At 54.6% G+C, this 14,711-nt stretch overlaps 4 protein-coding genes across 4 annotated transcripts; 2 read left to right on the forward strand and 2 right to left on the reverse strand.

Moving 5' to 3' along the window:
* Nucleotides 1–418: 418 nt before the first annotated feature.
* Nucleotides 419–2,059, forward strand: MYCTH_105822 (uncharacterized protein). The gene is made up of 5 exons (XM_003658777.1): nucleotides 419–564; nucleotides 719–742; nucleotides 808–864; nucleotides 922–1,049; nucleotides 1,113–2,059. The coding sequence occupies exons 1-5, from the start codon at nucleotides 527–529 to the stop codon at nucleotides 1,211–1,213; spliced, it is 348 nt and encodes a 115-aa protein (XP_003658825.1). The 5' UTR covers nucleotides 419–526; the 3' UTR covers nucleotides 1,214–2,059.
* An 835-nt stretch (nucleotides 2,060–2,894) lies between these two features.
* Nucleotides 2,895–4,425, forward strand: MYCTH_2295106 (uncharacterized protein). The gene is made up of 2 exons (XM_003658778.1): nucleotides 2,895–3,589; nucleotides 3,671–4,425. Exons 1-2 carry the CDS (start codon nucleotides 3,083–3,085, stop codon nucleotides 4,337–4,339), a joined length of 1,176 nt encoding a protein of 391 aa, XP_003658826.1. The 5' UTR covers nucleotides 2,895–3,082; the 3' UTR covers nucleotides 4,340–4,425.
* Nucleotides 4,426–5,761: 1,336 nt separating this feature from the next.
* Nucleotides 5,762–7,924, reverse strand: MYCTH_76199 (uncharacterized protein; the record flags this gene model as incomplete). The annotated part of the gene is made up of 4 exons (XM_003658779.1): nucleotides 5,762–7,047; nucleotides 7,089–7,332; nucleotides 7,431–7,561; nucleotides 7,627–7,924. 4 exons carry the CDS (start codon nucleotides 7,919–7,921, stop codon nucleotides 5,762–5,764), a joined length of 1,956 nt encoding a protein of 651 aa, XP_003658827.1.
* An 820-nt stretch (nucleotides 7,925–8,744) lies between these two features.
* MYCTH_2295109 (uncharacterized protein) lies at nucleotides 8,745–12,813 on the reverse strand. The gene is made up of 2 exons (XM_003658780.1): nucleotides 12,141–12,813; nucleotides 8,745–12,075 (listed from the first exon to the last, which is right to left on the reverse strand). The coding sequence occupies exons 1-2, from the start codon at nucleotides 12,609–12,611 to the stop codon at nucleotides 8,842–8,844; spliced, it is 3,705 nt and encodes a 1,234-aa protein (XP_003658828.1). The 5' UTR covers nucleotides 12,612–12,813; the 3' UTR covers nucleotides 8,745–8,841.
* Nucleotides 12,814–14,711: the final 1,898 nt, after the last annotated feature.

Here is a 14,711-nt window from a genome sequence, read left to right on the forward strand (position 1 = left end):
TCTCTCTCGAGTAGTGTTCGGTGGTCTTGGGGCCAGACAGGACATACAATCACAGTCTGTCTCACCGTTATGAGCTTTCCGAGTTAGTTGTCATCCTATTGTAGACTTACAATCTTGTTCCTTGCCCTCCCCTTCTTCCACCTTTCCTCTTTCCTGCAATACAAAAAACATATTTGCCTGTCTCGCTCTAACGCCAATTACAGTGTTTGTGAGAACCGACAAAAGACTTACTTTCTTCGTCGAACCGTCCAAGCGCTCTTTCCTATTTCGTGAGGCGCTGCAGAGGCTGCTGGTGATCATTGTGAATCCCACGCATGACCACATATCACGTGTGTCACTAGACCAAAAAAGGCTCCGCCCCACCTGTCTTCCTTCCGCCTTCGAACTTCTCTCTCCCTCGATTCCGTGTCGACCCGTACTTCAAGCTTCCCAACACTCTTGCAGACGGCACCCACCCGCGACCTCCCCATCAAACGTATCATACACTACAACAGCGAGTCGAGAATACGCAAATCGACATCGAGATATGAGTCGTGCCAACAAACTTGGCCCAGAGGTAAATCGGTGAGTCACCCATCGCTTTTGCTTTGTCGAGCCACCTTGCCATTCTCCACCCGGTCGCAGCCCGCCATCCACGCGACCTTCTCGGCCTTCCCATCATCCCCGACCTTCCTCGCTCCATCATGACGTCTTGGCTGACAAAATCAACAATTGACAGAGCTTTGTTCGTAAAGAATCTAAGGTGCGCTAGCGTTGCCCATGTTCGATATGACCTCTCGAAAGCCCTGTGTCCTGACTCGATCCCAGCTACAACGTCACCCCAGAGGAACTGTTCGACCTCTTTGGGAAGTACGGGCCCATCAGGTACGGTAGTTCTGCATGGTTGATCTCCTTTACAATCTGGCTGACGCGGATTTATAGGCAAGTCCGCCAGGGCATCGCGAGCAACACCAAGGGCACCGCCTTCGTCGTCTATGAGGACGTATTAGATGCGAAGCAGGCGTGCGACAAGTTGAACGGGTACAATTTCCAGAATCGTTACCTCGTTGGTATGTTCGAATCTTCGGGCTGTTGTCCAGAGTTCCCGTTTCGTCTCTAACTCTCCCGCGCAGTACTATACCATCAGCCCGACAAGATGAACCGCACAAAAGAGGACCTGGACGCCCGCAAGGAGAATTTAGAACGCCTAAAACAGCAACATGGGATCGATTGACAGTTAGACGGGCCTGCGGACAGCCTTCAGAGCCAACACAACTTGTCTGGAGGCCCGTCTTCTCCGACAACTCCCTCCGCGACGATAAGGGCGGCTTCGGCGCCCAGAGCGCCAAAGTCAATTGTCAAGAGAGGCAGACCGCTCATCGCTTCACATGCACGCAGACTGCCTCACTTCATGCGCAAGCTACTTCCGACGGTGCCAGAGTGCGCCTAGGCGGCTTCATCGCCATCAGGTTTTCGACACGCGAGGAAATTTCACGTCGCATTGACAGCGTCCTGGCGCAGTTACATGCGGGTTTAACTCTGCTTGGGCCTGTCGCTCCATTCACGAAGCTAGCAACTTTCATTCGATCAGGTTTTCGTTTCTTGATGTTCCCCGGGTGATGCTGAGGTTTTCCGGGTCTGGGGATCAACGGATGGAGTTTGCGTTTGTTTTCTACTTGGGGGGTTCTTACCGGCGTGAACAGGGCAATCAGGGAAAGTACTTTATTGCCTGTTTATGCTTTGGTTCTGTTTCGGTGATTTATTTCCAGGTTGGCATTGGGCGCAGACTGAACTGATTGCCTTCGGAATAGCAGCAAGCTACGGGTGGAGGACAGCGGTGGTGTTTGACAGCAATCCTCCTTTCTCCCGGGAACAGCGTTCTGCCTCAGTACCTGCCTTGCCGCATTTAATGCAATGGTCAATGGAGACCAAGGCACGGGAACCATCTCTCTCCCGGTTCAGTTTGGTTTGCCGTTTTGATTTTTCTCCACCACCATAATTACGTCACTTTCTCCTTTGTAGAATGAAACGGTGAATAGTGTTGCCAGAGCAAGCCTCGCCAAATCACATGTTGCTCAAGTACTGCGATATCATTTACAAGCAGCATTTCGATGATACCTGTGCCGTCTGAACAGCCTGGAACCCGCGCGTCTCCAAGAATTGTGTCAGATCCGGCCGTGGAGTAGCCGGCGGGCATCATCCGAACGGAGGAAGTCGGATAAAGGGAGGTATCCACCCTGGGTACTACTATATGTTAGGGAAGCCGCTGTGGGACCTTGACCAGTGGGCCATCACTTGGCTCCACAATTCCCTACGCAGTAAATCCGGGCCGTACAAGTACTTAGGGACGTGTGCAGGAGTGCTTCGTAAGTTGTAGCGTGTTATACTGTACTGTACACAAGCCCCCAACTTCAGGCCAACAGCTGGCTGCCAATAAGGGCGTTTCGGCATTGGCCATGCGCATTGCCCGCTGGCCAGGCTCTCTCATCTGAGACCTTCCCCCATGCACCAGACTTATGCAACCGTAGCTTTTCGATTTATCCTCCGTCTCCGAGCTCTATATACGGTTTTCCCTTTCCATTTTTCATTTTCGTTATTTTTTTCATGCAAAACAATCTCGAGTATTCAACCGACAGCGTGCAACACCCTGAAGCGCCTTACCAACCGCCAGGCCAGCTAACCGGAGGCGCCTTTCCGACCGAGCGGAAACTTGATTCAGCAAGGTGAAACACTGGGGACCGCGCGAACGAGATCAGCCTCCCATTCTATTGTTTGGCGGCCGCAAGCTCAGCCAAACGAAACAGGGCTAGCTTTTCCACTTCGAATGTCTACAGGCTCGGATACAAAAAGCTTGAGGGTGTGAATCTGGTCCCCGCCAACCTCTCTCGCCCGCCGCCCGTTTAAAGTTGCCGCTGCATCTTCCAGATGTCGCAGTCCCAACGCTTGCAGTGGTAGCAGCATCAAGTCTGCTGACCCCTCCTCCCTCTCTTCTCGACGGCCCTCCGCCACCCTTCCATTCCGAAAGTCGACGTCGCCGATCCTTTTATCGCCACCACCACCCTCATCATTGTCGAACACGCAATCAGGATACTTTCCAGGAACAATGACGCCCGCGACCACAACCACTTCGATCACCGCCGCTCCCGCCACCACTGCTGCCGCCCTCTCCTCCTCTATTCCTACATCCATCCCGACGCCCGACCCGGGCGCGCTCACCGCGGGCCCGCCCCGGCCGGGAGAATGCAGCCTCCTGGGCTCGTTCGCCATCTTCGTGCAGCTGGCCCTGGGAGGGTTGGCCCTGCTGTCGCTCGTGTACAAGCGCTGGCGCGAGCGGCCGCAGCGACCCGTCAAGATCTGGTTCTTTGACGTCTCCAAGCAGGTCTTTGGGAGCGTGCTGGTGCACGGCGCCAACGTCTTCATGTCGCTGCTGACGAGCGGCAAGTTCAGCATCGAGGCGGACGCGAGCGCCGTGGCGCACGGGAGGGTTGTGAGGAGGGCGGTTCTGGAGGGCGTTTTCGGGCGAGGTGGTATCATCGGGGCGAGAGGAGAGGAAGGTGAAGGCTATGTGCCGAATCCGTGCTCGTTCTATCTGTTGAATCTCGGGATTGATGTGAGTCTGCTTCCCCCAACCAACCAATCGAAGGAAAGGCTTTCGCCTGCTCGAAACTTGGGACTAACGTGACGAACACAGACGACTCTCGGCATACCGATCCTCATCTTCATCGTCCGCCTCCTGACCCGCCTCGTGGCTCTCACGCCCCTCGGCAGCCCCCCCCAGTCGATCCAGAGCGGCAACTACGGCACACCGCCAAATGCCTGGTGGTGGCTCAAGCAGAGCATCATTTACTTCTGCGGGCTCATGGGCATGAAGCTTGTCGTGCTTGTTCTATTCATGATGCTTCCCTGGCTGCCACGCGTCGGTGATTGGGCGCTCGGCTGGACCGAGGGCAACGAGAAGCTGCAAATTGTTTTCGTCATGATGCTGTTCCCGCTCATCATGAACGCCCTGCAGTACTACATTATCGATTCGTACATCAAGAAGCAGGAGGCTCTCGCCGCTGACGGGAACGCCGGCGCGGGCGCTGGCGAGTCCGTCGTGTACGAGGAGCTCGCCGGATCAGACAGTGAAGCGGATAGTGACGAGACCGACGACGAGGACGATGCGCGGAAGAGCCTCAACACCGGCCGGGATTCGCCCCTGCGAATGGAGAGGCGCGATTCCGTCACGAGACGGCGCTCCAGCCGGGACGCCGAGTACGATCCGGCTGCGGATGGCGACAGCCAGACGGTGATCGGCAGCAACTCGAGCCACGTTTCAAGCAGAGGGACGCTGCCAAAGGAGCTGCTCCCCACCGAGTGAGCAGAACGGGCTGTTGCATCATATGCATCATATACATGGAGTAATGTGGGCTTTGGTTTTCTGGGGTTGTGGACTGTGCTAGGCGTACATATCGGCACATCTTACTTGCTAGTCCTAAGGACATCTTCCCTCACGGTGTTCTCTCTTTATTCCTGGCGCTGGGGTTTGACATTCATGGGCATGTCATTGAAGTAGTTAGTTGTTTCGTCGTTGTTGGTTTGACGCATAGCGATTTTTGTGTTGTTTTTTTAGAGGCGTGCTTTTTTTTGTGAACTTCTTTTCGCATTGTCCGGGAACTAAGAAATGGGACACGAGGGCAAACATCCTCCTCATCTCCTGTCAGATAATAGACCATCACTTTTGACTCTGGTTCCGCGTCTCTGTGATGACCAACCTCGACAGCCCTTGCTTTACCCACCGCAGTGGGCACAATCCGTGTCAATGATCCTATCTGTCGCCTGGTAGCTTCAGATGCCACAATTCTCGCCCTGCTTGGCGACACCGTATACTGTACGGAGACTTTCAATGTCGGGTTTGTCGTAGTGCCCGGAGCTGGTGCTTGATATCTGGCCGAAGGCGGCAAAGTGGAAGGACTTCCCACATGGGTCCTGAGAGCGTGTCGTGTTTCTGGCAGGAACTTGATGGGATCTTTGCCTTTGGGAACCATATCCTCAATTCGGCCACTGGCTGGTTTGATTTACCTTCTTTTCCGTTCTTTTCATTTCTTTGGGAGGATAGGGGCAGAAGGGGGGAAACGATGGGAGTTGCTTGGTCTTTTTGAGGCTCGCGGTAGGAAACTGTCACTGACATTACCGAGCTGGATGTGAGTTTTAAATAGTATTACATATCAAATTGGTAGGACAAATATTGATGACGCATTCTACAAGCTTGTTGGGTCAGAGACCAAGCATGGAACTATTGACGTATGACTAACTTCGTACTCAGCTCACAGATTTCTCGAGACTTTCAATAACCTAAACCTCTTGTATGATAGCTCTAACACTGTCGTTTACGTCCTGGTCCTTTAGTGTTTTGTTACAGGATTTGACCGATCCGACTGACCCACCAACAGGGATGATAGACCAGGGTTTGACATGTATTTAGACAACACCTCCAAGTGCCTCCGGCACTTGAGAACAATCAACGCACCTTTTATTACCACTTCCGAGGCTCATACGAGAGTTCCAGGAGTGCCTGCCACAGCGCTCATACCGCTGTGGATAGTTGACCATTACAGCACATCTGACCGTGCTGTAGCAACAACTGTCTTTCAACAAATGGATAACAGCTCTCTTAAACCTCAATCATAATCACCTTGTTATATTCCATCAGTCGGTGTCCATATCTGGCCATCATAATGCAAACCAACTACCATCAAAACCCTCTCCAAGCCTCAACAAAATTGGTGTCGTTCAAGCTCACTCAGCACACATCAAACTCTACTCTTTCCTCTCCCCATTTCGGCAATTCATCCTCGCTCCACGGCGCCTCAACCACCGAGCTAACGATCCGAAGACTCAAGAGTGTTTCACAAATCTTCTTATCGTCTGTGCCCGCCACCACCTCTCTCTGGGTCCCTCGCATCACCATCTTCAGGTTTCTCTTCAAGTACGGCACCACATGTCCTGAAGCCAACCCCGCGAGCTCGCCTTCGCAGATCTTCTTCACCAGCGCGGCCGTCAGAGGCACGCTCCCTGAGATAGGCACATCATGCCCACCAGCCGGTTCATGTTGCGACAAGCGAGCGGAGGTAAACACGCCCATGGTCCCAACATGGGTGTCATTCAACAAATTGTTAAGAGAAGAAAGGTCGCCAAGGAAGAAACTGATTGAAGACCCGTCAATTCCGTCGCCGCCGAGAATACCTTGGCTGCCGTTGCGCCCTACGCACACATCTACCTTCCACTCGTAGTAGCGGTTGCCGTTGCTCCCCGCAACAAAGATTTTGGATTCCAGTAGACCATGGAGCGGCGCCGTTTTCCTGTGGTTGTTTCGGAAGCCGGCGCCTACCACGGCAGCGCCGCCTTGAATGCGAAGCTCTTCGAGAAAGAAGAAGGCCGGGCTGAAAGAGCCATACATGCGGTTTACGGCCTGTTTTACTATGCGTATTTGAGATGCGGCTAAGAGGGTATTGTTTGAAGAGCCGGTGACGGGACCGCGCAGCAACTCGGCGTACGTATAGCCGAACCTTGTGTGGTCGCGCACGCCGTCAGAAGTCCAGAATGTGCCGTTGTCGTTGGAAAAGAAGGGAGTGAGTGCTGTACCAGAGTCTATGGACTGGCCCCTCCGAATGGTGTACGAGTCCAGCAGAGCTTGAGACGAGGGAACCCAAGTGTTGGGGTGAATCGCCTGCCACAAGGCGAAAATCCGGTCAACCATGCAGTGATGCAGGAAGAAGACGGGATCGAAGGCCGACCACTGGATGTACGTCATGTGCCCAGGCTGAGGTACTGACTGACTAGGCCCGACGCCGCCAACTAAGCTATGGATGGTGTCGTGCAGCGATTCTACCGATTCAGCCTGTCCCCCCACGGCATTGTTGCTGAACAGAGTGTAGTTATCGTTGTGCGAAAATAAATCATAGAGGCGCTGAGCGATGGAGGCGCGGCTCCGATCGAGGTTCAGGGCGACGAGCGTGTTGTTGGACTGCGCGTCAGGGCCGCCACTTGATGGACTTCTAAGAGTTCGAGTCCAGATGTTCCACTGTGCTTCGTCAGATCAAGTCAAGTTTGAATGTACCCAAACTTACAGGGGGGGAACTCAAAAGCCTTCTGATCGAGAGGGTTGAACTGGTAGCTGAATAAGGGGTTCGCGATCCGCTGCAAGCCATTCGGTCCGTTGACGTCAATAAATGGACTTCCTCCGATGCTCTCAGGGAGAACGCTTTGTCCCGGAGGAGGGCTTGCCGCCCAGTCCCAGTAAGGGAGGCGGAACCTGCGGGCGGCACTCTCGTAGCGCTGTCTCTCGCTGTCGGGCCAGAACGTGGCGATCATCTGGATTAGATCGTGCAAAACTTGCTGAGCTGAAGTCAGATACGATACGGGAACCTAATAACCGCGTTTCTCACCCTATGACAAGAAGGCTGTCATACCTCGTATAGAGCCATGTATGCCCGGTGCCATGTCGGGAACAGGACGGACGAATGGGTACAATACCCGGTATTCTCGTTTCCGGTGACTGGTCCCATGCCGCCCCAAGTCTGGTGAGGCATTCCGTGTATCCCTGGGTTAGACCGTCATCTCGTTAGCATCACTGGCCGAAACACATTCGAACAAGGCAACACAAACCCGCGAGTCCATAATAAGACACGGGAGATTCCTGGTCGGTATACTGCAGCATGCTCAAGCCTAGGATGTACAGGGTCCAGAGGTCATGGTCCTGCTCAAGTTGACGAATTTCCTGGCGCACCTGGATCTCGCTGCCGGTCTTGTCCTGCACGACCATGGCCGAACGTTGGCCGAGCTGGCGCTTGACCCGCTTCTTGACGTCAAATCCATAGTCATAACCTGAATATTGGGCTGAAACGAGAGCGCTGACGAGGCAGACGATCGGGAAGAGGAGAGTCATTTGACAGCGCGCCATCGCCGCGGTGCTCCTCTGCAAGTTATATCTACAGAGGCTTGTTGAAGGTGGGAAGTGTCTGCTGCTCCAAAAGCTCTTTAGTATAAAACACGAAAACTTCCGGCCATTTTTTTCTTTGTTTGTTTCTGGGAGACGATTTTTCAATACGCCTCGACGTCAAGAGCTACAAGAGCCAATAACGAGCGACAATAGGATAGAGAGGGCTTTAGCAGTGTTGGGTGCGTGCGTGTGTGTGCGTGTGTGTGCGCGTGTGTGTGCGTGCATGTGTGTCTGTAAAAGAAATGACTTGATGACAGCCGAGATAAGAAGACAGTAAGACCACTAACAGGAGACATAAGCTTATAATAAACAGGAAAGGAAGCTACAAGCCTAATAACCGTCAAGGCTAATAACCGTCAAGGTTCTTGGCCGAGGAATTGCCTCAGCTTTGCGACACGGAGAAGGAAGGAACCGGACGAAAACAAAGGGTTCGTTAACTTGCCTGTTTTTTTTTATAAAAACAAGATCAGATCTAGGGCTCTTTCCGGTTTCCAAATGAGCTAGCGAAGTGAAATACGAGCCGAAGGCGATTTCTTGCCAATATGACCTCTATCCGTTGCTGGCGAAAGCGAGGCCGTCTTATGAGGAAACCAATCTCGACAAGATGGGCTGGACGGTGACAACAGGAACCAACCCAGGGCAGCGGGAGGCTGCATGATAGAGCCGTCACAGCCGTTGGCCATGAGACCTCGGATTACCTGCTATGTTTCTGTTGTGTTCGGAGGTACTGGTCCCTGCAACTCTCATCTAAAAAGGCGCGTACGATACACGCCGGGGGTCCTGAGGCAAAGCATGGGGGAACTCTACAACGGAAAAACGATCCGAGTATTTTACCTGGCTTAAAAAAATGGTACGAAACATAAGAGTGACATGTTGCTTCATCATGCCGAAGCCGCCACACTCGGGAGCGTCTTCGGTGCCGTCGCCCTCAAAGGGCCCCTCCGAATCGCGTCCTTGGTGTCCACCCGGAACTTCATCTTCACGCCCAGGGCCGCCAGCTCCACATCCAGAAACTTCAGCGCGCCCGGTACGACCACCATTGTGGTGTTTTCCCCGCCGATCCACTGCACCCCTTGACCGTCCTCCCAGATCTCCCCGTCCAGCTTCATCAGATCCAGCCCCTCGATCTGATCCAGGCGCTGCGCGCAGTTCCGACAGCGGACGGTGCCGACCTGCCTCCGCTTGCCAATGAACGGCGACACAGTCGGTTGCACGGACAAAAACGACCCACAATCGCGGCAAATCCACGCCTTGGTGTAGTCCGAGCAGTTGAGCAGGCGGTCCTGCAGCAAGAACGCGGTGCCGTGCGCCAGCAGCGCGTCGCGCTCCATTTCGCCCACGCGGATACCGCCGCCCTTCTTGCGGCCTTTGATGGGCTGGCCCGTCGTTGGGACTACCGGCCCCGTTGTGCGCACCTGGTACTTGTCGTTGACCATGTGTCTCAGCCGCTGGTAGTAGACCACACCGATGTAGATGTCGCAAGCAAACTCCTCTCCAGTAATGCCCGAGTACATGGGTTCGTTGCCGTGGTAGTTGTAACCTGCCTTGATCAGCTGCTGGCCAAAGTAGTCGGCCGCCGTGTGCTCCTCGTTGAACTTGAACGGCGTCGAGTCCTGTGCCAGGCCGTGCAGAGCGCCGGCCTTGCCAGCAAGTGACTCGACAAACATGCCGATTGTCATGCGAGACGGGAAAGCGTGGGGGTTGATGATGACGTCCGGCTGGATGCCCGACTCGGAGAAGGGCATGTCGATGGCCGGCCATTTTTGCGACGCGACGCCCTTCTGACCGTGACGCGACGAGAACTTGTCACCGATGACGGGCGACCGGGGGATGCGGAGTTTGATCGAGATTGTCTGCAGGGGTTCATTCCCCGAGTCGCTCCCGATCACGCGCACCTCCTCGATAAAGGCGTCCTCCGCCTCCTTGTAGCGCTCCCAGTGCGTGATGCCGTCTCGGTTGATTAGCTGCCCGCTATAGTCGGCCGAGACAGTGTGCCAGGCACAGAGAATGTCTCCCTCCCTAACCAGGCGGCCCACGTAAGGCAGCCCATCCTCGTCGAGCATTTCGCGGTCCGACGCCCTGACGGGGCTGCCGGGAGCAAAACCGAACATTCTGGTGATGGTCTTGGATGTCCGGGTCCTTGTGTCATCCTTGAGACTGATCTTCTTGGTCTTGTAGATTGTGCCGTGACCGAACCCTCGCTCGTGCGCCGACTTGTTGAGAATCATGGCATCGTCCATGTCATAGCCCGTGTACGAGATGACAGCAACCACAGCATTCATGCCGTTGGGGAAGTTGTCGAAACCGTAGGTATTGTGCAAAGGGGCACGGACGATAGGGGTTTGGCCGGTCTGGAGGCGGTACATCTTGTTGTCCGTCCGATACCGAATTGCAGCTCCCGGTGTACCCATTGATTGCTTACCCATCTGGCACTGGTACATGTTTCGGGGTGACTGGTTGAAGTCGGAGAAGGGGGTCATGTTGGCCAAGATGGAGAGGATGTTGGTAGGGTCGAACTCGACATGTGTTGAGTCACCTGGAATGACTTCTTCCTCTGTACACGCAATCGACATGTACGGCTGCTCATGCGGGCCGACGAAATCTTCTTTGCCCAGCGGTAAATACTTCACCGGCCGGACCATCCTCGACGGCTGAGACGCCATATAGATACCAGGATACGACCCGCCCCTGGACGGAGGCACATAGCCGATCTCCAAAAGTACCGGAATGCCGTGGCCGCCCTCCACTTTCCAGCGCCGCAGGGTGTCAGCGACAGCCTTGGCCGCTTTGGGGGTACACCAGCCGATAATCCTGCCGTCGAGCATCACGACGACACTCTCGCTTGTGGCGGCGGACGAGTAGTCGTTCACGCCCAGCTCCATAGCAACGCCCGGAACGGCCGACACATCCACCGACTCCGTCATGATCTTGCATTTGTGGGCCAAGTGGTTCAACAGTCCACAAGGCGCACCATCAGGGGTGTGAACGGGACACAGGAAACCCCAGGACTCAGGCAGCAGCTTCCGGACGGTCGTGGTCTTCAGCTGAGCGAAGAAACTGCCACGGTGAACCATACGGAAGTGGCTGATGAAACGCAAGAAATTGAGCTTCTCGGCCACCACGGTGAAGCCCGAAGTCTGTTGCAGGTCGAGACCAGAGGGGCTCTGAAGATTGCCGGTCGAGAGGAAATACTCGAGGGCATTGCCGAGATTCTCGTTTGTCCTCCTGAAAATGGAAATGGGAAAGTCCTTTGCAAAAGAGGAAGACGTGAAAGAGAGGGTCGGGTTTCGTCTGAGATAATCTCGCAGAGCCGCCTTGAGTGAGACGGAGAGCAACTCATCAAGCCGCTCTTTCAATATCATGCCGTACAGAAAGCCGCCGAGCAGGATTTCCTGGTTCTGCACCGCGTCGGGGTTGTCGACTGCGCAGTCGCCGGCAACAAGGGCGTAGAGCTTCCGGCACATGAAGAGCAACATCTTGAACTTGTCGAGATCCTGTTCCTCGGTGACATCGACACAACCAAGATGCACCAGAACCACCTTGCGGAGGAATTCTGTGCCTACTTCATAGTCCGACATGGTATCGGGGACACCGAGCACAACCCGGAACTTCTGTCCCAGATACGCCCGGGTCTGTGTTTTGGTGTACAGACCGTATGATTTATATGTGCGGAGGAGCAGTTCAACTCGGTCTGTCAAGAAAGTATTCTCGATCCCTTTCGAGTTTGGCGGGCCCACCAGACCCTCGAAAATCTCTCGGTCGTTGGTCTCGATAAGGGCCTTGAGGATCATCATGACCGGCACGAGATACTCGTTCTTCCTCCATGAGAACCGGAACGTGACGTTTCCGTCGTTCAGGTAGTGGAGCACATTCGTTTGCGAGGTCTCGTCTGGCCGGACCGACCGTACTATAATACCGTACTGCGTATACGAAGAACCGCGGTTGGCGAAACTCGGGCGGATAATAGCCAGCGGGAAGTTCCTGCGGTTGACTAGGAGCAGACGGATAATCTTCTCAATGCCGTTTATGATGAAGTATCCGCCCAGCTCCTCGGACTCCTCTTTTCTCTGCACAAGAAGCGCCGGCGGATTGTTTTCAAGGTGGCATTTATTGGACTACGTCGAACGGAGCGCGTCAAGACATGCTTCCGATGTAGTTTGAGGAGAATGGGGCAACATACCTTGACCATGATGGGCATCTGGCCCAATTCTCTGACAAACTCCTGAGGCTCGCCATCGTTGATGCGGTACTCGAAAACAGCCGTGAGCTTCCCCCGGTACGAGACGTGTCGTTCTCTACACTCGGCTGGAAAGATCTCGCGCCTCTTTGCAAACTTGTTGGAGGGCGGAACCTGGGACTTCTGAAGCGTGACGCTCTTGTACCGAATAGTCAGCTTATTTCTACCCGCGGGCGCCGCTCGCTCATCTCCATCTAGAAAAGTCTTCGTCCCGATCTCGGCGAGCGCATGGTCGAGAAGGCTGGGCCTCCCGTCGGTGCGAAAGAGGGCATTAAACGACTCGATATGGGGATCAACAGCGAGCTGGAGGGCAGGATAGGCAGTCCTGTCGGTCGGGGGATTTCGAAAAAGCTTCTCGCGACGAATGGTGTGGTACTCGTGATCCCACGATGTGTTGGTAGGCTCGGGGGCCATGTTCGCTTGTTGGGGGGACTGAACGCGACGTATATCGTATCGTTTGAGGGCGCGATTCAGTCGCCTAGGATTGTGTCGCGGTGCCCTCGTTCAAAGGAAATTGCTTACTGTCTGCGCATTACTGGGGTATCCGTGGAGCTGGCTGGGGGGGCGGGATTCTGGGTGTCGCTCGAAATGGGAATATCCTCAAGCGAGAGTTGAACGATGTAAAGGTCCGTTTGGGAACTTTTTTCTCTTATCGCTTATCGGTGGGCAATGGGCACCCCCGTTGGTAGTGGGGCTTTTCGCTCGGTGGAGCCGTGAGAAGCCTCCACTGTCTTCTTGCGTTCACACTCATCCGCTGCATGCAGGTGTATTCCGTATGTATCCTACCGCGTTACCATTAAGGGAGCACATGGATTTTTGGAAGACTTTAAAGCCAGTTATGAATAAATATACGGGTCTGTTCTTGTCATGCCTATTACGTCGTCCTTGGCGATCAACCGTTTAACTGCATCAAAGGGCTCAAGTTGTGAAGCTTCGAGGATCGGGTTATCGTTAGTCGCCATGACGGCAGACAACTACCACGGCAGGACAAGTGAATTTCGGCGTTGTGTTAAGGGCCACCAGCCAGATGCTGGACCTACCTTGCCGACGTACACTATGTGTTGCCAGCTTCTGGTCACTACCAAACAAATCGTCATATGGCTGGTCAGGTATGTTGCCCAGTCGGGCCGGCCCAACTGCGGCCGTGTGGGGTGAGGTTTGGGGATGCTCAACTGATGTCCAGTGAATCGTCAGTGGAGTGGGCATCCGGACCACATCAGGCCCCAGGCAGAGCCCAGCTTGCAGCAGCCAACCATGGGGGTTCTGAGGGAGCCGGGCTGCGTAGCAAGGACGATGTGCAGCATGCAGGCCCATAGTCGGCTTTCCGATTTCCCACGCAGTCTCGCCAAGATAAGTGTATGCTTGAGGTATATATGGAATTGCACAAGGTACTCGAGGTTGACAGATTGAGAACTTGACCACCGCTTTAAAACCAAGCGGGATTCGTGCAGGTATGTGCTCTACATACCTGCGTAGGTAACGAGATTAGGTATAATAGGTACCCGTTTAACCTTACTGGAGTACCTAGGGACCTTGAGTAATGTAGGCAAGGTAGGTAGCTAAGGTGCCATGCTCGGGTTAGGAAGCTATAAGATTGGTACCTACAGCCCTGTAAGGCCGAGGTCAAATGACCGGGAACTTGGTACACACCTAGTAAATGAACGGCACTGATTGTAGACCCGGACCGATCTGGGATTGTTGGCGACCGCCTCGACTTTGAAGGCGCTTGCTTGCTTTTGAGATTTCGGTCGGTTTCATCATTGGCTTCGGGTCGAGGGCTCTTGCAAAGCACCATCCAGGAAAAGAAACTTGCTCTCTCCAAGCCTCAACGCTGAAGCCATTGGCTTTGCGGGCGTGGGGTGGTATGTGGGAACCCATGGCCAGAGCTTCCAGGTTGCAGTTCGATGACCCAATCACTTGAACGCCTGTGACCCCGCTGTTGGTGGCTCGCTTCTTACTCCCCAAGAACTCTTTCACCCGACATGGAACCGTTTGCTCTTGAAGTTCTTCTGGAGAATCCCCTAGCCATATCGCCAGCCTGGGAGTGTGATCGTTGTCGTGTGTCCGGGGTTTAGCAGCAGCAGCAGCCCTCTGTGTCGGCGGCTCGCGAGAAATAATTCGATTCAGATAGAGGCGCCCGGTCACCACTGCCGACCCATCCCCCCCAAGCCAAACGCCGGGGCCCGGAAACCAGGCCCACAGAAGCAGGGACGCCCGCAACCGCATCTCGACTCTTCATCAGTCTTCCTTCCCATCTCAGATCGGCTCGGCCTTTAGTCCCCGCAGCCTCCACAGCGGCAACCTCCTGCAGCAATTTTCTTGCAGGGCCAGCCTTGTTTATGCTCCCCGTTACTCTTTTTGTTTGGTGCACGATACAACCCTCCTGACCACGGCTGTTTGTGACCCTGAGCTACCATCGCTCACTTGACGCCGTCGCGTCCCCTGCCGCGCAGCCGCAGCCGCCGCTTGGCTCTGGGGTCCCAGCACCGAGTGTGACTGCAACCTGGGGCTTTC

Source organism: Thermothelomyces thermophilus, chromosome 1, assembly GCF_000226095.1.
Source record: "Thermothelomyces thermophilus ATCC 42464 chromosome 1, complete sequence".
In the NCBI taxonomy this organism is placed as follows: Eukaryota; Fungi; Ascomycota; class Sordariomycetes; order Sordariales; family Chaetomiaceae; genus Thermothelomyces; species Thermothelomyces thermophilus.